Genomic DNA, 24,383 nt, shown 5'->3' with positions numbered 1-24,383 from the left:
CTGGTATAAGAAATCATACATTCAGGAGGAATTTGAATAATACTGCCAAACACTGTCATCTGTTCTCTAAATACACTTTTAATTACTCCCTCCTCCTCTTTCTTTCTAGTGTCTTCAAATATTTTCACAACGCCCTGTCCCTCCAAACCACTCTCATTACTCTTTCCCTCTCAAAACATGAATTTCACTTATTTGAAAAATGAATCATTTCAGATGAATTCACATTTTCCCCTTCCCTAGTGAGGCACTAATGGTAAATCTGACCGCTTTTCTCTTGTAAGAGGAAGGTCCCCAAATGCTAGGGCCATTAATGCTGGAATTCATTTTAGCTCATCCAATAATTTAATCAGTTCTCTTCCTACTGTTCTCTATCTTTAACCTTTCCATTAGCTATGTTCCAAACATAGTGGTCTCATTTTTCTTTAATGTCAATCTACAGCCCTCCTTTTAAATTTAAATGACAATGTTATACAACATTCTTTATATCCAGACCAGTAACTCCTTTATTCCTTTGTCAGATCAGGAAAACTGAGTAAAAAGAATGAAAAAATAAGTTGTTGATACTGTCTCAACTAAAACATACATTTAACAAGTGTATCCTCCCATTACTGTGATTTTAAAAATGACTTTTTCACTTGTAAAGGGCCTGATTTCAGAATAAAAATGAATCAATTTAATTTTACAACAGTTCACCCTGTCCTTACTTTTACCAACTGAATGTAATTACAGTAGTTTACTTGTACTGACAGATGATGATTTCTCCAGAAACTATTCAACCCTCTGAAAAAGGATTCCTTTTCAGCCTCAGACGCTGCTAGAAAAATTCTTTAATGGCTTCCTAACAATCACGTTCAAAACTCTTCAGCCCTTCTTCCCATCCTCTGCAGCACTATTCCAGGTCAGTTTCCTGTAGTCTTCTCTTTCTCTTCCAATTAATACTAAACTCATTCTGTTTATACTCCTCAAACCTATCTCCACAAATTCCCTTCACTTTAGCTGAAGCACTATAATCTCCCAATTACTTCACATCCAACTCATACTTTTGAGACAAAAAGAAATTGGGGGTGGGGTAGGGGGTCAGTGGTGTGGCTTGAACTCAGAGCCTAGGCATGATCCCTGAATTTTTTGGTTCAAAGCTAGCACTGTACCTCCTTGATTTATATATACCTATATATGTATATATATATATGTGTGTGTGTGTGTGTGTATATATATATATATATATATATATATTTTTTTTTTTTTTTTTTGCCAGTCCTGGGGCTTGAACTCAGGGTATGGGCACCACTGTCTTTGGAAACTTTTTGCTCAAGGCTGGTGTTCTGCCACTTGATCCACAGCACCACTTCCAGCTTTTTCTGAGTACGTGGTACCAAGGAATTGAGGCCAGGGATTAGTGCATGCTAGGCAAGCACTCTACCACTAGGCTATACTCCTGGCCCCTTAAGACAATAATTTTGCATATAAATTTCTTTTGGTGGTGAATGAATTCTAGAAAACCACATGAAGAAGAAGAGAGATTAATGGAGGAAGGAAGAAGGGACTGAAGGGCACAAAATTGCAAAACAGAAATAAATTGTTTTCAAAAAAATTTCTTTTGGTGATATTGGGGTTTCGACTTGGAGCCTTGCAATGCCAACCATCTACTACTTTAAATCACAGCCATTTGCTCTTATTCTGCACAGGGTCCCAAATTTAAGCCCAGACTACATTCTTACTATGCACACAGCCCATGTAACTGGATGACAAATGAATGACATCATGATTAACTCTTAATTGATGGAGATGAGGGTCTTGAGAACTTTTGCCAAGGCCATCTTCAATGATCCTGATTACCATCTCCCAAGTAGCTAGGATTAGAGGCATTGTCACTGAACCAAGCTGCACATACAATTTCCTGAGCATAACACACACCCAAAAAAAAAAAAAATCTAAGAACTATGGTCTTTTCCATCTATTTTGTGAACAAATACACACTGAATTAAAATACAGTCAACTCACTATGCTTGGGTGTAATATTTGGAAAAGTACACTAGAGGAGTATTTAGGATATCAGTGAGACTATTTAAGCTACATGCTGGTATAAATAATATTGGACACTGGTTTTTGCAAAAACTCAGACCTCTATAATCTAACACATATAACATAATTAAATATATAGCACCACAGAACTTTAGAAGTCTGCAGAGCACAGGAAGCTTTTTGCTCTGTGGCTTCCTTATCTCCTACTTGATTACTGAATTATCAAGCAAACAAGAGTTCAACGCTGTAGCTATAACAGTCTGCCAGATTCTTTACACTGTCACCTTGACTGGTATTCACATTAGTCTCACTAGGATGAGCATCACCTGTTGAAATACTTACCATATTCTTCTTCTTTTAGGTTCTTCCTTAAGAGTGCTCTAACACTATTCCATCATTTTCTTGGGAGAGAAGTGAACACAGCTGATTTAAAGTAAAAACCAATTGTTTGGCTACGTTTTTAATAAGCAATGAATGACACATAAAATTAAGACTTGATCACTGCAATCAGAGTTTTCAGTTGTCACTCCAAATTCATGTCCTTAGTTGCTAAAAAAAATCATTAAAATCATATAATTCATTTGCTCAAACTATTAGCAGGTTATAAAATTCTAAGGTCTAGAATTCTGAACTCAGAAACTAAATTAACAAGACTTTTGAGTGTATGTGTGCTGGTACTGGGTCTTAATCTCAGAGCCTGAGTGCTATTATGTTTTTTTTTGCTCAAGGCTCATGCTCTGCTATGATAGCCACAGATCTATTTCTGGTTTTTGGTAGCTAATTGGAGATAGTGTCACAGACTCTCCTGAAAGGGCTAGTTTTGAACTGCAATCCTCAGATCTCAAGACTCCTTTGTAGCTAGGATTACAGATATAAGTTACCATTGCCTTACACTATCTGTGAACTACACACACATATGAAATCCTAGTTATTGGCCCATGAATAAAAGCAATTACTGTAAAATTTTTTATCTAATTTAAACATCCCAGCAATGTATTCAGTAGGACTGATTTTAATATTGAAGTAACAATTCTTATGCAGAAAAACCAAAACAGATTTTAATTATTAAAACATATGAATTAATAGGTTTATAACAACCACTGAGGGAAGTCTTAGAACCAAGATTTTAAAATAGCATGCAAAAATCTACCAAAAAATCTGAAGGAATACCAAAATATCTCAGCTTTCTAGTATAAGCTTCATGTCTTTGTATTTCCAATTCTTGGTATTCAAAAATTGTACAATTTCACATGTTCCTGATGTGAACGAATAAGCTTATTCATGTAGTATTACAAACATTTTTCACAGATGGGAGGACACAAAAGAACAGTAAATTTCCCCAGGGTTATGGGAGAGGGGACTATGGGGAAAAGGCACTCCCAAAGATTCCTTGATAGCATCTTTGTAGGTTTCTTATCATATGATCCTAAAATGTGAAATTGATGATGCACTTAGTACACTGATTTGGGAACCGCCAAGCATAGGGATTGCCTTTCATGAACCCACATGCCAAATAACTGACTTGAAGGACCATAAGCTTTTGCATACTGATTTCAAAACATTTGTGCTTTGTTTGAACATATACATATGGGTATGCTTAATCGATTGGATTTTCCATGAATAACCAAACATTCTAGTGGAACAGAGGAATTATCATATCACATGATCTCTCTTTTTTTTTGCCAGTCCTGGGCTTGAGCTCAGGGCCTGAGCACTGTCCTTGGACTTTCTGAAGGCTAGCGCTCTACCACTTGAGCCACCACACCATTCTGGCTTTTTCTGTGTATGTGGTATTGAGGAATTGAACCTGGGTCTTTATGCATGCTAGGCAAGCACTCTACCACTAGGCCAAACTCCCAGCCCCGATGATGATCTCTTTTAAATCACTAACAGTTAGTTTACAAGATCTCCCATTCCAACTCAACACTCCCAAATGCTCCGAATTTGGGTTTGATTTCTCTGCTGAATGATTTGTTAAAGAAAGATGCTTAATCCTTCTCCATGATTATGAAAGCAAAGAGCAACTGGAAGTCAACTGCCCACAGGGAGTTACTCAGAGAAATCTTGCCTGAGGCCAGGAAGAATTTGCTTTATCAGTTTATCTGACCCACACTGAGCCACACTAAAACTGCACTTGGGTAGCTAGGCTCAAATTTAATTGAAACTATTTCTCTACATTTGCTGCATCCATGCAGTATGTAATTTTTGATGTTGAATTAGAGAAATGTGGCAAGTGAAGGCTTCACCACAAGCATCACATTCGTGGGTTTCTTGAGTTTTCAACTCTGCATGGATCTTCTGATGGTTGACAAGGCTGCGCTGCTGACTGAAACTTTTGTCACACTTCTCACATTTATATGGTTTCTCCCCTGTATGTATTCTCTGATGTTGAATAAGACCTGAGTTCCGACTAAAGGCCTTCCCACATTCTTCACATTTATGGGGCTTGTTACCTGTGTGAACACCCTGATGGCGAATAAGATTACAGAGTTGACTGAAGCTTTTGCCACACTGTCGGCACAGATAAGGTCTCTCACCAGTGTGGATTCTTTGATGTTCAATAAGAAATGAGCTCCGACTGAAGCTTTTCCCACAAACAGTGCACAGGTAGGGCTTTTCGCCAGTGTGGATTCTTTGATGTTGTACAAGATGAGCACTAACACTAAACATTTTCCCACATTCATCACATTTGTAAGATTTTTCCTTAGGATAGACCTCCTGCTGTATAACAAGACTGCAATTTGGATCAAAACTTTCCTTAGTTTCACTGTATGGAAAAGTCTTCTCCCTAGTGTGAATTCTCTGATGCTGAATTAGACCGGAGCTTCTACTAAAAGCTTTTCCACATTCCTCACATTTATGAGGCTTGTCTCCTGTATGTATCCGCTGATGACGAGTGAGGTTGCAAAGCTGACTGAAACTTTTCCCACATTCTTTGCACTGATAAGGCCGTTCACCAGTATGGATCCTCTGATGTTCAATAAGAAAGGAGCTCCGACTGAAGCTTTTGCCACATTCAATACAAAGAAAAGGCTTCTCACCAGTGTGAATTTTTTGGTGTTGTATAAGGTATGTACTTAGTCTAAAGGCTTTCCCACATTCACCACACTTATGGGGTCTTTCTCCAGTATGAATTCTCTGATGCTCAACAAGTAATGAATTTCGACTAAAGCTTTTCTTACATTTGGTACAGTGATAAGGCTTTTCACCAGTGTGAGTTCTTTGATGCTCAATCAGGTGTGACTTCCAACTGAAAGCTTTCCCACAGTCACTACATTTGTGGGGTTTCTCACCTGTGTGAATTCTTTGATGCTTAACAAGGCTCCTTCTCTGGCTAAAGCTCTGTTTACATTGATTACACTGATAGGGTCTCTCTCCAGTGTGGATTCTCTGATGTCTAATAAGGGTTGAGCTCACACTAAAGGTTTTCCCACAGTAATTACACTCATAGGGCCTTTCCCCAGTGTGAATTCTCTGATGCTCAATAACAAATGAACTTCGACTAAAACTCTTCCCGCATTCATTGCACTGAAAAGGTTTCTCACCAGTATGGACCCTTTGATGTTGAATGAAATGGGCCTTGCGGACAAAACCCTTTCCACATTCTTCACATTTATGGCATTTTTCTTCTGAATTTGGTCTCTTCCGAATAATTTTAGTGTTTTCTCTGAATATTTTCTGTTCCTGGGTCAAACATTCCCGTGGTATTTCCCATAAGAAGATCCCTCTCTGTTTATCTAACCTACCTACAAGTTCAAAGGTTTCTTGGCCCATGGGATCTTGCTCAATTTCACTTTTTATTCTTGTAACTATTACACCTTGTGGTTCCCCATCTTCCTCAATTTCTTCAATTTCTTGTTTCACAATTGGCTCTTCATCCTTATCTCTGTTCAAAACATCTGGAACATTTGTAAATAAAATATGAAAGTATCAGCCAAGTTCTTTAATGGAAATGACAAAGTATCAGAAAAATAAGGTAACCACGATAAATTAATTGACTGAATCTCAAGATGTTATTTATTACTCACAGTATCTTTAGCCTCCTAAAGATAAATTAGTTTATATGTGGAAAGTCTTCCTATATAAGTTCATGCTGGCTGGCCGCAAGCTCCTAAGCTCATCAAATCCTCTGGTAGATGAGAAGCTGGGACGATAGGCATATACCACTGTATCTGACTTAATATTACTATTTGATATTTTTAATTACCTGATTAAAAGAACCAAAAAAAATTTGAGAGGTATATGAAGAGTGTTTAGGAGCCATAAAGTAAGAGTAGGAGTAAGAAGAGTTGAGTAGAAGGGTTGTTAAATCCATAGGAATTATGCTAGGTAACATGGATGAACAACAACAACAAAACAAAGCAAAATACATAGTGGTGGAATGATCAAGGAAAAAAGATAATGAAGGAGAAGAAACCCAGCAGGTTCAGGAAAATTTAGGATGAGGAAGCATTTCTAAGATGTGATCAGACCAAATAATGGACAAAAAGGAACAGATTTTAGGAACAGATTATAGGAAGGATAAAAGGCAAAGAACCAAGGAAAAAGAGACTAGAATTTATTCACTAACCATTAAAGAAATACAGACACAATGTAATGAGCCAAAATTTAAAGGTACAGCATGAAGTCCTCTTCCAACTACAATGAATATTTAATAAGCATTTATATGATTAGTAAATAAAAAATAACTCATAAAGATAAAATGTCTCAACAAAAAACACAAGGCCTTTAAGCGATACAGTGTCTTATGAGCTGACAGAAAGGTATTACCCAGCAACTGCTTAAAACCTTGATTTATTCATTGCCTATTCAATGTTCCTTCCCAAATTACTTTTCACAGACTGTTTCCTTTCACATAATAAACAAAGGATAAAAGAAGTTAAAATTTTTGCCCCATCTTTAAAATTATCTTCAATAGTACATGAACATGGAGTTTACTCATATCCAATGCTAACCCTCCTACCTCTTTCCAGATCCCATTCACCTACAAGCAGTTGTTTAATTACTGCTTCTACTTTTCTCAGCCCACACTTTCCAATTATACATGCCTATTATCATATAAATATGTCTTATTGTATTTTGAACCTGAAATCCTTTTCCTGATGAAAACCAAACTTTGAAAAGATCTTAAGGTGACAGCTTTGTTTCCTGCTTACCATGTTCAATATTTTCTCATTCAATTTCTTTTGTATGCTATTACAAAATCTGTTTCTAGCACACAGGGAAACATCTCACCAAATCAACAAATACAATGTAAAACTTTCAGTCCTTATTATTTTCAGTGACATCTTACATTGCTAGATCATCCACATTTTTTGTGTTTTCTGTTACACTGTTTTAATTTGCTCCCTAATTCTCTGATCTCCTGTAATTAGTTTCCTCATTTATTTCTGTTCCTTTGACAACTAGGTTATGTACTTGTTACTCAGGTTTATGTCCACACACATCCTTCATATCCCAATGCCAGCTCACTAACCTTACCATTATGTTTTTGTCTCTTCCTCTGGACTTTAAGTTCCTGGTAAAAAGGGAAGTCTTTATAATGGTTTTTTTTGTTTTTTGTTTTTTTTGCCAGTTTTTTGGCCTGAGCACTGTTCTTGGACTTTCTCAAGGCTAGAGCTCTACCACTTGAGCCTCAGCACCACTTCTGGCTTTTTTCTATGTATGTGGAACTGAGGAATCGAACCAGGTCTTCGTGCATGCTAGGCAAGCACTCAACCACTAGGCCAAACTCCTGGACCCTTTATAATGTTTATATAACAAAGAGCTAAGACAAATTTGTCTTAGCTACTTGAAGATAACCATGAACGGCTACCTAAGCTTTCTTAATCAAATGAAAATAACAAGAGCCTGGTGGTGACTCACGTCTGTAATCCTAGCTACTCAGGAGGCTAAGATCTGAGGATCAAGGTTTAAAGCCAGCCCAGGCGCAAAAGGACCTAAGCCTCTTATCTCAAAGAAAACAGGAAATGGGTCTTGGCTCAAGGGTAGGGTGGTAGCCTTGAGCTGAAGAGCTCAGGGACAGCACCATGGCTGAGTTCAAGCCCCACCAAAAAAAACAAAAAACAAAAAAAAAAACAAAAAAAAAAAAGAGAGAGAAAGAAAACAACAGGATAAAAATCTGGTATTTGCCACCAAGAAAAAAAGTAAATATCACAGAATAATAAAATATGTGACTCATAGTACTAACAAAAATGTAAGACCAGGATTTAACGTAACAAGGAATGTACAGATATAATCAGTAATGGTGGTACATACCTGTAGATCCAGCAACCAGATCTTCTAATAGTACTATTATTTCTTACCAAACTATTGAGTGAAGTTCACATTCCTATCAAAATTATATGAACCAAGTAAAAAAAAAATATAGGAATCTAAGTTTCAACCAGAAAATTCAAGCAAGTAGTTAAATACACCCTGAAAAGGAATACTGAAGAATGATACCAGATATAAAATATCACCCAAGTAAATAAAACAATGACATAGAACACAGATTAGTATGTAAACAGAACAGGAGGATAAAGAAAATGAGTGTAGGCTTTCAAACAGAGCAGCACTGAAATGACCTATCTATTAGATTGGGACCTGATTATGATGTCAAGCTTGGTTTTGTGATTACACCTAATTTATCTATAGTAGGCAGTTGGCTAAAACTGATTCTCTTCAAGAAAACTAAAACACCTACTTGATTGGAATGTGGCTAGATTGTAACTTAGCCATAATGACAAAGACATATGGTCATAAGAAGAAAAAAATACTCTACTTAGGGCATCCCCCCCCAAAAAAAAACAGCATACAGTGCTATGAGTGAGATGTTGTATCACCTATGAAAACACATACAAATATCCTGACAACTCGTGTGTGGGTATTTGAAGATGAGACCTTCGGTAGGTGATAAGGTTTAGATAAGATCATGAGGGTATGGTCCATATGATGAACTCTACAGTTCTTTGAAGCAAAATAAAGACAAGCATACTCTTCCTGCTCTACCTCTGCTATGTGAGGACAGGGAAAGGAGGTAGCTATCTTCAAGCCATGAAGAAGGCTCTCACTAGGAACCAAGTCTAACAGTATGTTGATCTTGGACTTCCCAGCGTTAAGAACTCTGAGATTAAAAAAAAAAGTCTGCTACTGGCCCAAGAGCATGGATTAGTGGTAGAGTACTCACCTAACATGCAGGAGAAGCCCCTGGGTTCAATTCCTTGGTACCACTTAAACAGGAAAAAGCCAACAGCAGTGCTGTGGCTCAAGTGGCAGAGTGCTAACCTTGAGGAAAAAGTGTCCAAGGACAGTACCCAGACACCAAGCTAAAGCACCAGGACTGGCAAAAAAAAGTCTGCTACGTAAGTCACCAGGTTAGTCTTCAGCAGTTTGTGAGAGCAGTCTAACACAGAATAATCTGACTTTTTGAGATTCAGTTTCTGCTTTTAGCCCTTTTTTGCTCTTCACTTATAATCATGAACGTATGTTCCATAAGACATCCTTAGGTTCCTATAATAATGCCATTGTTGGATTAAGTTAGGTTGAGTTAATTTTAGTAATCTTTAAACAGTTCTAATAATATGGTAGCTTATGGGAGAGACAGTTGGAAAGAAAATGGTAATGTGGAAGTAGATAAACTTTAGGACAGAACAAGACTGGGTTAATATGATAGAAAGCTGAAATAAAAGAAGAAAGTCTAGCTAGATGCTCCTAGCTACTCAGGAGGCTGAGAGCTGAGGATTGCAGTTCAAAGCCAGCTCAGGTAGGAAAGTCTCTGAGACTTTCTTTATCTCCAATAAAGTATTCAAAAAAAGCTGGCAGTGGCATAGTGGCTCAAATGGTAGAATGCTAGCCTTGAGCAAAATAAGCTTAGGGAAAGTGCCTATGCTGTGAGTTTAAGCCCCATGAAAAAGAAAGTAAAGAAAGAAAAGAAAAAGAAAAACGACAAGAGCTTAAAAGCAGAAGATCATGGATAAAATCATTGCCATGCCTTTGTCCAAACAGTATTCAATGCAAACTCCAGCAGTCAGGACTGGCACTGGTCTGGTCCTATCAACCAGGATACTGTTTGTCTGGAAAAACAGTGGCCTAGTGATAGAGTGCTTACCTAGCATGCATGAAAACCCAGGTTCGATTCCTCCTCAGTACCACACACACAGAAAAAGCCAGAAGTGGTACTGTGACTCAAGTGGTAGAGTTCTAGCCTTGAGAAAGCCCAAGGGCAGAGCTCAGGCCCTGAGTTCAAGTCCACTGGCATATTCAATTTTTTAAAAATCATCAACTGATATGGCTGGAGATTAAAATGTTATGAAAGAAATAACAGAATAGACAGAAAATTACAGGCCAAAGCTATATTTATCTTTAGTCCCAATATAAGAAATTAAAATTTTTGTCCTTTTTTATATTGTTGGTTGTAGGGCTTGAACTTCAGGCCTGCATGCTGTCCTTGAGCTCCTTTTTGCTCAAGGCTAGTGCTCTACCACTTGAGCAATAGCACCACTTTTGGTTTTCTGGTGGTTAACTTAGAGATGAGCCTCACAGACTTTCCTGCCTGGGTTGGCTTTAGAATGCAATCCAAAGATCTCTGCCTCCTAAGTAGTTATAGGATTACAGGTGTGAGCCACTGATGCCTGACAAAAATTTTTGTCCTTTAAAGCTGTAAGAAACAAAAATTCTAAGCAATTAATTCATATTTTGGTAAGAGAATATGTGAAGAGAAAGGGAGGCTGGTAGCCAGAGGTTGAAGGCTACGATAATAATCCAGGAAAGAGATACTGAACCCTAAATGAATTGTACTTACTCAGTCACATAAATAATTAACACATACAATGCAAGTCAGGCTCCATAATAAATGCAAAAAATTAAATGAAACCCATAGAAGTTACTGTGGCTAGGGAAATAACAAACGCAGTGATTACAGAACAGGATGATAAACACTGTTAGTATAGATAAAATAGTTCAGAAAATGGAATATTTAGCTCTGGGAAGGCCTTTAAGAACTTATTGGATTACATGGTCTTCAAAAAAAGAAAACTAAGAACTTGAAAGTCAACACAGAAGATGACAAGAGTAATCAATATTTATATTGTACTTAGGACAAACTAGTCAGTGTCCTAAGTGCTACATATAAACTAATTTAGTTAATACTGACAACAATCCTAAGAGGCTTTATATTATTTTTTTTAAAGAAAGAAAAGATATAGAGGCACAGGGGAGTAAAGTAATTCACTCATATTCATAAGGCTACTAAGGGGTGAAGCAGGATTTGAACACAGGCAGTTGGGTTCCATCCTCCCTTTCTTAAGGGGAAATGAAAACACATGATAACCTGTCATTAATATCACTTGACACCAACTGAGTGAAGATAAGGTCCCCCCAAGCAAAGTGAACAGATAGCCAGGAAGTCTGACAATTCAAACAAATGGTGAGAAGCAATAAAGAAGTTCAAATAAGTAAGAGGTGATGGTGCATGTCAATAATTTCAGCATTCCGAAGGTTGAGGCAAGATCATGAGTTTAAGACTGACTTGGGATACACGGCAAGACCCTGTCTTAAGAAAAACCAAACCAATCAAAGAAACAGTTTCAGACATTCACAAAGAGGTGAAAGAAATTATTGTCTTCTGCATTTAACAATGAAGTTAATATTAACCACTATTTACCAACTTAAGGAAACTGGTGAAGACAAGACAAAAAGGCACAGAAATTAATGGAAGGTAAAAGTAGTAGGGAACACACAAAAATTAGGCTGTGAAAAGAATAAACAGCAAGTTATAGAGTACATCAAGAGGAAGACTTTGGCTCAAATGAGAATATTTTTCTTTTCTCCCTTCCCTCAGTTGAAAAGGCTATGATATATCTATTATCAGATTAAAAGTTATATGGGAGAAGGAATAAAGACTAGCTATTAGGGAATAAAAGATGATTTTTCCTCTCCTCCTCCTAAAGATGACTGATACATATCCTCCTAATTTTCCTTCTTGCCAGTCCTAAGGCTTGAATTCTGGGCCTACGCACTGTCTTTGACCTTTCTCAAGGCACAGGCTCTACCATTTGAGCCACAGCTTTTCTGTTGTATGTGGTACCAAGGAATAAAACCCAGGGCTTCATGCACTATAGGCAAGCACTCCACCACTAGGCCACATGGTCAGTCTAAAAGATGACCTAGGCAATAAGCTCTGGAGATTGATGAGTACAACTTTATGGGTGTGGATAAGGGCCAGAGAAGTTGAGAGTTCATGCCTAGTGGCCTATATTTTCTTCGTGAAACGGAAGTGAGGTCCATAGAGTCAAGGAAACTCTAAATTTTAATGTCATTAAAAGATCTGAGAAACATATCAACAACAAAAAAAATGCTCAGATGCGAACTTAGTATGATTGGAAAAAAAGCCACACGTGTTTATAAGCACTGACCCTTTTGGTTAATAAATTTTTTCTTGCTAATCAGGTAGGAGAGGTGAAAAGGCAGATTTTACAAAGACAGGATTTGAATTCTACAGAATAGCATCAGATCAAGGTGAGGGCAATACAGTCTGTCAATTTACATGGGAAGTCAAGCCAGGAGAAGACTGAGACCATGGTGCAAAACCAGACATATCAAGGGGCAAGAAGCACATAAAGAAGAAATACGTTTAGTGTAATGATATAGAAGAAACAGAATGTTAGGGTGTAGCAAGCCAAACAGGGGCAGAAAACATGTCGATTTATTTATTGAATGATAAATAAATGGTCAAAAACGGGTATACAAGGCTTCAGATTTGCCTATTGTGAAAAAAATTGAGGGCCTTATTAACTGAGCAGCTAAATCCGCATGGAAAGCAGGCTCCTTGACATTCACAGGATCCAGATCTACTGAGGCTCAAGCACTGACTGGGTCACTGATGGTGAGGATTAAGTAGAAAAAGATTGTGAAATGTGCTAAAGTTACAGGGAAGGACCAAAGACAAAGCTGACAGATGATGGTAAAAAGTAAAGAAAAACTGTTAGGGTGTCAAAGGAGAAGTTTTGTTTGAAGGTGGAAAACTAATGCATTGGGATCAACACAGAAAAACTAGAAGAACAATGACTTCTCCCTTCCAGCTTTGAGACAAAGGATGGGGAAGGAGGAGGATATGGGAGAATAAGCCACCCCTACTTGAAGGACTGCCAGAGAAGTGAAGTCCTTGGAAAAGTGCCAAGTTTTAGTTAAGGGCAGGAAGGGTAAGGAACACTGTGAAGAGGAACAGGGGCTCCAGAAGGCAGAGTGAAAAGGGGGTGGGAAGAAAACAGTGGGAGGATGTGCCAGGAGGGAGAGTACAGAGCAATATGGGAATGAGATTATGAAGACAGGAAGCCAGAAAAGCTTACATTTTGGTCACTGCAAGGAAGCTAGAAACAAGAGAGTCGTGGCAACAATTGATGGCTGAAGGATTTGAAGCAGAACTTTGAAACAAGCAGATTTGATACTCTCTCTGGTCTAAGCATTCTGGGTCTGAGTTCTGGTAACTTCTCAAGATATTTTACTTAGGGAAATAGTACATTCTTACCCAGTGAGACCAGGTTTCCATAATTCTCCATTATGATATCTTTGTACAGGCTTCTCTGATCTGGGTCCAGATACTCCCACTCCTCCTGGGTAAAAAACACAACCACATCCTTAAATGTCAGCAACCCCTGAAATAGTATGATTTCTGCAGTCAATTCCTATTGTCTCAAGGGCACTTGGTAGGTAGAAATCACCACTTACCATGCCCCAATAGGCTACAGGAGATGTAACTAAGAGGGCCAAAAGGTGTCCACTTCTTGGTACTGACTATAAGAGACATCTCAGACTAGAGGGTTGAGTGGGTTAGATCTGTGTTCTCTGAAGTAAAAAGCCTAAGGATAAAGTTTTGGGGGTTGATCCTTATACTCTAACATTTAAATTTTAGTAAACTGCGCCCAAGGCCTCTAAGTTTTCTTTATCTCTCTAGTCTGTTCCCATACTCTAATCTCATTAGAATACGAGCCTATCTGATGCTCTAAGCACCTACCTTGGGGTTCAGGTATCATGGACAGGCACAGAAGACAATAGGATGGAAAACAAAAAAACAAAAAACAAGCCTCACCTGGAGAAGCTCACAAATGAGGGCTAGCTTGGAGCGATGCTAATTTTCTCCAGTCGATTTATCCAGTCACTCTGGAATGCACTGGAGCGCTGGTGGGCGATCTGCAAATAGACTGTACCCCCAGAGCATCCGGAGGGAGGGAGGCGGAGTCCCAGCCGGGCACTAGCGACCAGACGATGTGGAGCAGCAAAAGTGGGGGGGGGGCGGCCTACCCGCTCCAGGCTAAGTGACAAGATAACGGGGAACCCTAGACTTACCTTTAGCTTCAGCGGGGGGCTCAGGGAGGCCATCACCCGGCCAGAGTGTAGAGGCGCCCGCAAGGAAAGGGGGCTCTGGTAGGGCCTGGCCGGCTGCAGGAAATTAGGCCCAACCAGGACGAGGTTCCTCGACGGGGGCCGGCCAGTTCCTACCTCGGTCCCCAGGAGCAGTCACGTTCCCAGCTGCATGTCCGACGCGCTACCCCACCGCCTTCAATGCCCTCCCCTTGCTGACTTGTGCCGTTTTTCAGGCCTCCCTAGAGCCTCCTTCCCGTGGCCAGTTCCACCTCCTCCTCCTTCTCCTCACAGCCAAGCAAAGCGAAGACCGACCATCCGCCCCCAGACCAGAAAGCGTCACCCAGAACCTTTCCCGGACCCCTTCCAACTACAACTCCCATCATGCCCCGAGGTGCGCCACGACTCTGTCTCCGCAATGATTGCCGAGACTACATTTCCCAGCGTGCAAAGGGTGAGGGCCGATGACCTGTTTACTAATCTTGCACCCGATTGGCTAAGAGTGAGAGAGCCAGCGCGCTTGTGGGGAGGTCAAGGTTGAGACTCTCATCGAAGATGGCGGCGCTCTATGGGTCCGGCGTTGCTGGGAGAGGCTTGACGCGGACATTCTTGGGGTCAACACGCCGAGAACTTTGGTCTCTGTCTAGGTAAAGTTTTAAGATAGCCCCTCCCCTGCAGTGGCTGACGTTCAATGATGGAGAAAAGTGAGGGACGAGCTCTGAGGGCCGTGTGGTGTCCTTGAAGATTGGGCCCCCGGTCCCAAGGCTGATGGTGGAGTTGACCTGGTGAAGTGGATCGGGATTCTAAGATCAAAAGCTCTAGCGGGGTCTCTGCTGGTGTCTAGCCACCGTCACCTCCCTCCGTGCCCGAAACAGGGCTCCCTTTGCCTTCCGTCCCGGGTCTCAGTTTGAGCACAACGGGCTGGCTGCGCATGCGCGTCGGCCACCCCGGACCCCGGGTTTGGAGCTTTTGGTGCCGGCGGGCCAGCTAGCTGTCTTCTCTCAGGTAGGCTGCAGCGTCCTGCGCCCAGTGTGGACTCCTCGATACCCTCAGCCGTCTTAACGACTTCTCTGCAAGGGCATTCCCCTTTTTCTTTAAAAACAAAAAACATCTAAGTATTAAGTAGTTGTGCAAAGCGGTTGCAGTTCCATACGCCAAGTACGACGCGCATGGATCCTTGTCACCCCTGTCCTTCGTTATTCTTCATTCCTCCCCTCCCGCCCCCATGCTCACCTTCAAGTCACATAGTTCAGTTTTTACATATTGTGTGTTGCGTGGAAGGTCTGTGTTTGCTCACCCATCCAACCTCCATTCGTGTGGGGAGAGTGTTTTTCCTAAGTGAATCGAAGCCCTTTCTCTTCTGACTGAAGAAACTGAGCCCCCCCTCTCCCCCAGGAGTGCATTTCCCCAGAATTAGAAAGGATAGAGTGAGAGCTAGAACCCAGGTTTCTTAATTTTCTACTATTTTTCCCACACTGCATTGCATGGTGTCACTTGAAAGTAAACTCTGTTTGGCCTAGCTAATTTTTAACGGTATCAAAACATATGATGGGACCTCCTAAGTTTCAAGTTAGTCTTAACAGGCCAGAAGGATTTTTGCCATCAACTCATGTATTAACCTCTTCTCTATCTTCTCTTTTGCCCAGTGTTTGTTACTGATTACCTTTGAAGTCTACAAGTTTGTTTTTGTTATTTTTTGTCAAGTCTACAAGTTTATTTTGTTACGTCTCCAGCAAATATTTTTAGTGTTGAGTCTATGCCAGGCTGTAGTTTAGGTGAAGGATGGAGTGGCTAATTTAGACCAAATCTTAGTCCTCCTGTGTGCTAGTAGAGGGGAAGAAATGACCAAATCTAGAATATAATTTTCAGGTGGTAAATTATGTAGAAAACAAGAGCATTTAAAAGATGACTAAGCCAGGGGTGATGGTTCATAGTGTGATCTCAGCACTCTCGAGACCAAGGCAAAAAAGGCCCTGTCTCAAAAATGGGAGAGAGTGGGTTGGGGAGGAAGGGAAGAGGAAGAGAGGGAAACACACATACACACACACACACACACACACACACACTTACCTTGTATTTGTGAGGCATCTTTTATAATATTTTCTCTTACAAATTTGCTTTTTAAAAAAATTTTTTTTTTGCCAATCGGGCTTGAACTCAGGGCCTGGACACTGTCCCTGGACACTTTGCTCAAGGCTAGCACTCTGCCACTTGAGCCACATTGCTACTACCAGCTTTTTCCGTGTATGTGGTACCAAGAAATTGAACCCAGGGCTTTGTGCATGCAAGACAAGCATTCTACCACTAGGCTGCACTCCTGGCTCAAAGTTTTATTTATTTATTTAGCCAATCTCAGGGTTTGTACCCAGGGCCTGGGCACTGTCCTTGGGCTTTCTCAAGGCTAGAGCTCTACCACGTGAGCCATAGCATCACTTCCTGCTTTTTTCTATGTATATGGCACCAAGGAATCAACCTGATCTTCCTGCATGCTGTGCAAGCACTCTACCATTAGGCCAAATTACTGGCTCCTGAGGAGTTGTCAGCTATTATGTTTTCAAACAATTAACTCTTAGTTTTTTATTTGTCTGTTCATCTTGTTGTTTTGTGTTGCCAGTCCCAGGGCTTGAACACAGGGCCTGGACACTGTCCTTGAGTTATCTCAAAGCTAGCCTCTACCACTGGAGCTACAGCACCACTTCTGGTCCTTTCTATGTATGTGGTATCAAGGAATCATGCCTAGGGCTTCGTGCATGCTAGACAAGCACTCTACCACTAGGCCACGCTCCTGACCTCCCTCTTAGTTTTTTTGGCTTAACTTTTTTTTTTTTTCTATTTCTTACCTTCTACTGGATTTGTATCAGTTATAATTTTGGCAGTATGCAGTTTGAATGCAAGTCATTTTACTTGCTAGACAAGTGTTCTGCCATCTGAGCCACACTTTTTGTTTTTAAATGTTTTTCGATAGGGTTTCTTACTTTTTCTTTTGGGACAGCTTTATACTGAATTTTTTTTAATGCCTCCCACATAACAAATCATTTAAGTAGGAAAGGAAGAATTGCATTAATAGTAGTTTTCTTGACCAGAGACCATTTCATTTCTAGTGCTTCAGGTCTCTGTAGGGATGATAAATTCCTGTCAGATGTCAAGGCTATAGAACTTCCTAGGTAATTCATAGACAAACCTTATATTAAGCATCCAAATGATAGGACAGGCAGATCCCTTTTCACTGGCCCATTTACTCAGTACTTATCCCAGTTGTTATTAAGTATGTTTTTAAAGAGGCCTTAAAATCAGTAAAACAAATCTGTATTAGGAACTTATAGTTTGGCACAATAGCTCTCAACTGAGACAGAGTTGCTAATTTAGGATAATTAGCAATGAGGTTTGGGTGTCATGCCTGGGAAGTAAAAGTATTACTAACATCTAACAGAAGCCAAAGCTGCTGCCATGCAGCTTATAGTGAATGGGATGGCCTCCTACAATAAGAATTGTGTAGTCCAAAATATAAATGTATTTAACACGAAGAAATCCTGCTCTTGTAAGGGTAATAGAATGTAAATAAAATTAAAACTTGTGATGTCCTTAAAATTTCCTTGTTGAGCAGTATAAAGTGCTGAGAAGATCTGAGAAACATATTTGAAGAAATCAAGTTGAATTTTCTTGGAAAATAATGATGTCATAAAAAGATACTTGCCTGCAGGTGATGTTATCCAAGAAAAGATGGAACTTGAGTTAACAAATGGTATCAGGAAACAAAATATACATTTTTGGGGGGAAAGACAAAAATATAGATTGGTTTGAATGGGCCTGTAGAGCATCTAGGAAATTACTGGGAGATAATTAGAGAAAGTCATTGATGTTAAATATTAGAGAACTAAGGATCTTAGACAACATGACTTACATTGATTCTTAGGGTTTTTTATTTTTGTTTTTTGCCAGTCCTTGGGCTTGAACTCAGCCTCAGTGCTGTCCCTGAGCTCTTTTGCTCAAGGGTAGCACTCTACCACTTGAGCCACAGTGCCACTTGTCCCTTTTCCTGAGTAGTTTATTGGAGATAAGAGTTTCATGGACTTTCCTGCCCAGGCTTTGAACTGTGATCCTCAGATCTCAGCCTTCCAAGTAGCTAGATTTACAAGCGTTAGCCACCTGTTAGAAGTCTTAGAGTATATAAAGTATGCACTTACCTCTTATTTTCTGTCTGTACTAATTCTTTCAATTATAAGCATTCCAAGCTAAAGAACTAAGCTCTTTTGCTTTTCTGTTCTCCACAGTGCTCAGAAACTAGTAAATGTTCAAATGATGTACTGATTGTGATTGATGTGCTAACTTCAGTCAGTTGTCTGCTAACTTCATTAATAAAATGAACTAGAGATTAATGTACTTGCTTTTGGACATTTCAGAAAAAAAGAACCAGCGGTGTCTGCACCAGTAGAAGAAATAAGGAAAGAACCTGTTCTGGTGTGTCCACCTTTACGAAGCAGGGCATACACGCCACCTGAAGATCTCCAGAGTCGTTTGGAATCTCGTCTTCAAGAAGTTTTAGGTTCATCTCTTCCTAGTGATTGGCAAGACATCTCCGTGGAAGATGGTCATGTGAAGTTCAGTCTCTTGGCACACTTGGCTGATGACTTGGGCCATGCAGTTCCCAACTCCAAGCTTCACCAGATGTGCAAAGTCAGAGATATTCTTGATTTCTATAAGGTCCCTGTTAAAGACACCTCTAAGTTTGATGAACTTACTGCCAGTAATTTGCCTCCTAATTTGAAAATCACCTGGGGTTATTGAACAATTCAGAAGATAGACACACAGAATATCATTTTGTTATAAACAAGTTGAATGCTTATTAGACCTTTTGATACTTTTCCTTTTACAAAACAACTTTCTGGAGACGAATAAAATCTGTTTTGCTTTCTTTTCTCATCATGAATCAACAAAAAAGGCCTTTTTGTTATATTGTTTTTCACATTAGCTGAAGCTGTTTTCTTTTTAGTTCAGTAAGGTCACTAATTTATGGAAGTTTTTCTCAAGAGGACATTGTAACTTGGATTTAGGATAGGAGGCTATTACAAGTTCAGATGTTGCCTTTACCATTTCTAGCTATACACTAGTAGTTACATAAAAATGCCCTCATTATGGCTCTTAGATCTAAGATGACATTATACATTACATATACAAATGAAGACATTTCTATTAGATTAAATATTTAAAAGAAACATAAAGGTGTGCTTTATATTTTAAAAAGTTGTTTTGTCATTACTGTTTGAATAGAGAAAATATCCTGTACATTCATGATTAATCACTTAGAATTAAATTTTTTAAAGTAAATTGTGTCTTTAATTTTTAAGTGAAGTTTGTTTTATTTTGTTTTGCCTTGTGATTTTCTTATAGTGTTATAATTTTTGAAAAGTAAGAATATGTGTCAACTATTAAGTGCCCACTTTTAAAAAGTAAGATATATGGGCTGAGGGGCCGGGAGTTTGGCCTAGTGGTAGAATGCTTGCTTAGCATGTACAAAGACCCAGGTTCGATTCCTTGGTACCATATAAATAGAAAAAAGCCGGAAGTGGTGCTGAGGCTCAAGTGGTAGAGCTCTAGCCTTGAGAAAATCCAAGGACAGTGCTCAGGCCCTGAGCTGAAGCCCAGAACTGGCACCAAAAAAAAAAAAAAAAAAAAAAGATATATGGGTCGGGAGTTCAGCGTAGTGGTAGAGTGCCTGCCTAGCATGCACGAAGACCTGGGTTCTATTCCTCGGTACCACATACATAGAAAAAAGCTGGAACTGGTGCTGAGGCTCAAGTGGTAGAGCTCTGGCCTTGAGAAAGCCCAAAGACAGTGCTCAGGCCTTGAGCCTAAGCCCGGGACTGGCAAAAAAAAAAAAAGATATGCCAGATTCTATATATAATTGCATATTCTCACAATGCTTATTTGAAACATTTTTTTTCTGAAAGTTTAAGAAAATTATGGCCTTAGATTACTTACAGTTATTAGGGTGGCAAATCTATTTCTTTGATGTACTTTGTGGGAATTATTTGAATAGATTACTAGATGGTGCTGAATGACAAAATTGGTGATTAAATTAGAAATGGCTTTTCTTCAAACTTAAGGTATCACTAGAGAAAAATGAGACGGGAAGATGTTTGTTACATTGTTTGCCTTGACTACTGACAATTCTCAAGGAAACTTGATTATACCAAAGAAAAATGCTTTTCTTCTTTGTCCCTGGGTAACTTCTTTGGAAAGGGAATTGAAAATTCCAATGTTTTGGGGAAAAATTAGTAAAAGTCCATTCATTCCTTATAAAATGTCATGGGCAAGCACTTCATTCCAAAATGTTAGAAATTTGTGTAACCTTGGATCTTAGACATTACAGCTGATATAATTATATCTCTTCTAGTTGAAGCAGAACTCAGCATGGACTATGTGAATGTTATGCATAAGATTAAATTGCATTGTTTCCCATGCAGAGGCAAAATAGAAATAAAAAAATGAATAGTAGAGTGCTCACCTACCATGCATGAATACCCAGGTTCCATTCCTCGATACCACATACATAGAAAAAAGCCAGAAGTGGTGCTGTGGCTGAAATGGTAGAGCTCTCTTCTTGAGAAAGCCCAAGGACAGTGCTCAGTCCCTGAGTTCAAGCCCTAGGACTGGCAAAAAAAAAAAAGTGAAGTGATTGGTGTGGAAACTGGCTATAACTGGAAACATGAGGGCAAAAATGAGGCTTTGTAGATTGCAAAAGCCAGACTTCAAAGCACATGATTAATCCTAGCACTGGGGAGGTTGAAGTTGGAGATTTTCAAGTTCTAGTCCAACCTGGGCTAGATAGTCTAAAAAACCAAAATAACAAAAATCATATGACTACTAAGGGAGAAAGTACTCATTTATAACCTAGAACAATGTTTCTGTCATTTGGGGATTTTGAGTAACATGGTCCTAAATGTTCCTATTGAAATGAGAGAAAAGTATCCTTTTCTGAAACAATGGTTAAGCTACATCCATCCATAACTGTGGAGGACATTTTTGGTTTATAGGTCCATACAATGGTTATTTCATCAATGACCCTTAGCTTTCCTTTAAAGGGTAAAACTAGGTTTGCTAATTTGTTTACTGAGGTGACCACACATATGTATTAGGCTTAGATATTTTAATTATACAATGATTACTATATGAAAGGGGTATCAGTTACCTATTTTACCTAATTGCATCTTTAAATGCAATGTGTTTTTACAAAAACAAAAATCATGGTCAATAGAAATGGTCTTATATAAACTATATGTTTGAAGTTGTATAAGAGACTTCCTAAGGCTGGGAGTTTGGTCTAGTGGTAGAGTGCTTGCCTAAGCATGCACAGAGATCCAGATTTGATTTCTCAGTATCACATACATAGAAAAAGCCAGAAGTGGTGCTGTGGCTCAAGTGGTAGAGCCTTACCCATGAGAAAGTTCAAGGACAGTGCTCAGGCCCAGTGTTCAAGCCCCAGGAACAGAAGAAAGAAAAAAAAACTTTCTAACATTGTTTTGTGATTAAAAATAGCACATTCTTTTTATATATAAAACTGGTAAGTAGAAAAAAGCAGAAAGAAAGATTCATCACTCTCATTCCTTAGATTTCATTTAACGTTTTTGTGTATTTTCAAACAGAAAAATATTGTCGATTGTCAATCCTGGGGCTTGAACTCAGGGTTTGGACACTATCATTGAGCTTTCTCAAGCCTAGTGTTCTACCACTTGAGCCATAGCACCACTTCCAGCTTTTTCTATGTATATGGTACCAAGGAATTGAACCCAGGGCTTCAAACTATGTTTTTTCTGTCTTACAGCTACTGTAATATTATGTCCCTCAACTCTTCCTTCACTTTATGAGCACTTAGAGAAAAACTTTTGACTAATAGCATATTCTATAATTGGGCGTTATGCAGCTTTCTACCAATAGTTTACTATTGGATATTTAAATTATCGCTGGGTAATTGCTTTTTTTTTCTTTAATTTTTTTATTGTAATTAGAAAAAGGGTTACATGATATTTGCCAGACAGAAGGTGCATTAATTCACATACATTGATACCCTTTCACGTGTCTTGGTTGCTTTTTTTTTTTTCTCCTGGTCTTGGGTCATGGGGCCTGGGTGTTGTCCCTGACCTCTTCAGCTCAAGGCTACCGCCCTAACCCTGAGCCAAGCTCCACTTCCCATTTTCTAGAGGTTAATTGGAGACTCCTGAGTAGCTAGGATTACAGGCTGAGCCACCGCGCCCAACTTAGTTGTTTGTTTTTACCTTCTTTTTATCTGCCTTTCAAGTTCCTTAATGCTTTAAAACACCTTTCTGGGGCTGGGAGTTTGGCCTACTGATAGAATGCTTGCCAAGCATGCACGAAGACCCAGGTTAGATTCCTCGGTACCACATACATACAAAAAGCAGGAAATGATGCTGTGACTCAAGTGGTAGAGCTCTAGCTTTGAGAAAGCCCAAAGACAGTGCTCAGGTCCCTAGTTCAAGACCCAGGACTGGAAAAACAACCAAACAAAAAAACAACACCAACAAAAACCCACCTTTCTATTCAGAAGTTATGCAAATTTATTGATCCTAAAGATGGAATTTTCCATTCAATCTTGCCTCTTTGATTCTCAATTCCATTAGAATTCTATGAATTCTAAAACACAAAATACTAGGGAACTCAAAATTCATGAACTCAATTTTACCTGCAACTAACTTTTCAGTGGGAGGTAAGGAGCAGTCCTGGGAATTGAACACCAGGCCCGGATGCTGTCCCTGAGCTTTTTTGCCTTAGTGCTCTATACCACTCAGGCCATAGTGCCACTTCCAACTTTTTGGTGGTTAATTGGAGATAATGTCATGGACTTCAATAGCCTTGAGCTGAAGAGCTCAGGGACATTGCCTAGGCCAAGAGTTAAAGCCCCATGACCAGCCCCCCCCCCCAAAAAAAAGAAAATGTCATGGACTTTCCTGCTCAGGCTGACTTTGATCTGTGATCCTCAAATACCAGCCTCCTGAATAGCTAGGACATAGGTATAAGCCTCTTGCACCATATATTATAACTACTTATATCCTTTCATGTTTTCACGAGGTTACTTCATAGTACAAAAGTATGCATTTATTTGAATGTTTTCTGCATTTAAAAATAGCCTATGAGATTAGCTTTTGACTTGACAGAATTCTAGTGTAATTGTTGATGCATAGTGCATCTTCTTTTCATCATGAAATATCTATCCATATGCCTAAGATGTAAGCAGTAGTCATATACTCCCTATATTAAATTTTTACCAGTCTTGATAATGACCTTAATAACTTGTTGCAGTTTGTATCTTAAATGTTCCAAAGGGCTAGGTGTTAAAGGCTTGGTCAACAGCATTTGGCAACCTGGGGCAGTGATAGGATAACTTGTCCCTCATATGTTAGGACTCCAGTCTTGCTTCTTAGCTGCCACTGAATGAGGAGCTTTGTTCTACTCTGTGCTTCTTGCCACAGTGATTTGCCTTACTACAGAACCCAGAGCACAGTGCCACTGACCATGGGCTGAAAGCTGAAACCATACACCAAAGTAAGTCTCAGGGATTAAACTTTTTTTTTTATTGTAAAGAGGATGCACAGAGGGGTTACAGTTACATGAGTCAGGAAATGAGGAATTTCCTTTTGAACATTTCCCTCATCCTGTCCCAGTTTTTCACCTCCCAACTTTCCTTCCCCCAAAGTTGTATAGTTCATTTCCAGCATAGTGTTTAGGAGGTTTCACTGCTGAATTGGCTCACCCAATATCCTACCATTTTTGTGTTCTTCCCCTTCCTAAATCAGATATATAAAAAAGGGTACAGAAATAATAAACCAGTGTCAGAGTGGAATACACCAAAGAAAACAGGAAAGAAGAAAACTCCAAATAGTATACTAAGAAAGTCTTTTCATTTCTTGGAATTCATTTCAATAAGCATCATTTTATATGATCTTATACACATAGCTATTAAGCCTTTTCAATTCTCTCTTTAAAATATTCTCCTTTATCCTCACTGT

The 24,383-nt window shown here is 39.3% G+C and overlaps 2 protein-coding genes across 3 annotated transcripts; one reads left to right on the top strand and one right to left on the bottom strand.

Annotated features, from left to right (window-relative positions):
• Window positions 1–3,796: 3,796 nt before the first annotated feature.
• On the bottom strand, window positions 3,797–14,786 carry Znf189 (zinc finger protein 189). 2 transcript variants are annotated; one of them, XM_090330340.1, is made up of 4 exons: window positions 14,347–14,786; window positions 14,090–14,201; window positions 13,529–13,613; window positions 3,797–5,921 (listed from the first exon to the last, which is right to left on the bottom strand). In XM_090330340.1, exons 3-4 carry the CDS (start codon window positions 13,557–13,559, stop codon window positions 4,195–4,197), a joined length of 1,758 nt encoding a protein of 585 aa, XP_090186466.1. In that variant the 5' UTR covers window positions 13,560–13,613; window positions 14,090–14,201; window positions 14,347–14,786; the 3' UTR covers window positions 3,797–4,194. The 2 variants fall into 2 exon arrangements, with proteins under 2 accessions (XP_090186466.1, XP_090186465.1); XM_090330339.1 differs by lacking the exon at window positions 14,090–14,201.
• A 106-nt stretch (window positions 14,787–14,892) lies between these two features.
• Mrpl50 (mitochondrial ribosomal protein L50) lies at window positions 14,893–19,680 on the top strand. Its single transcript, XM_090330341.1, has 2 exons — window positions 14,893–15,008; window positions 18,762–19,680. The coding sequence occupies exons 1-2, from the start codon at window positions 14,917–14,919 to the stop codon at window positions 19,144–19,146; spliced, it is 477 nt and encodes a 158-aa protein (XP_090186467.1). The 5' UTR covers window positions 14,893–14,916; the 3' UTR covers window positions 19,147–19,680.
• The last annotated feature ends 4,703 nt before the right edge of the window (window positions 19,681–24,383 follow it).

Source organism: Megascapheus bottae, chromosome 3 (assembly GCF_031878675.1).
Source record: "Megascapheus bottae isolate mThoBot1 chromosome 3, mThoBot2.hap1, whole genome shotgun sequence".
Lineage (NCBI taxonomy): Eukaryota > Metazoa > Chordata > Mammalia > Rodentia > Geomyidae > Megascapheus > Megascapheus bottae.
The sequence above is the reverse complement of the archived record's forward strand: the minus strand, read 5'-3'. Positions and strand labels throughout refer to the sequence as shown.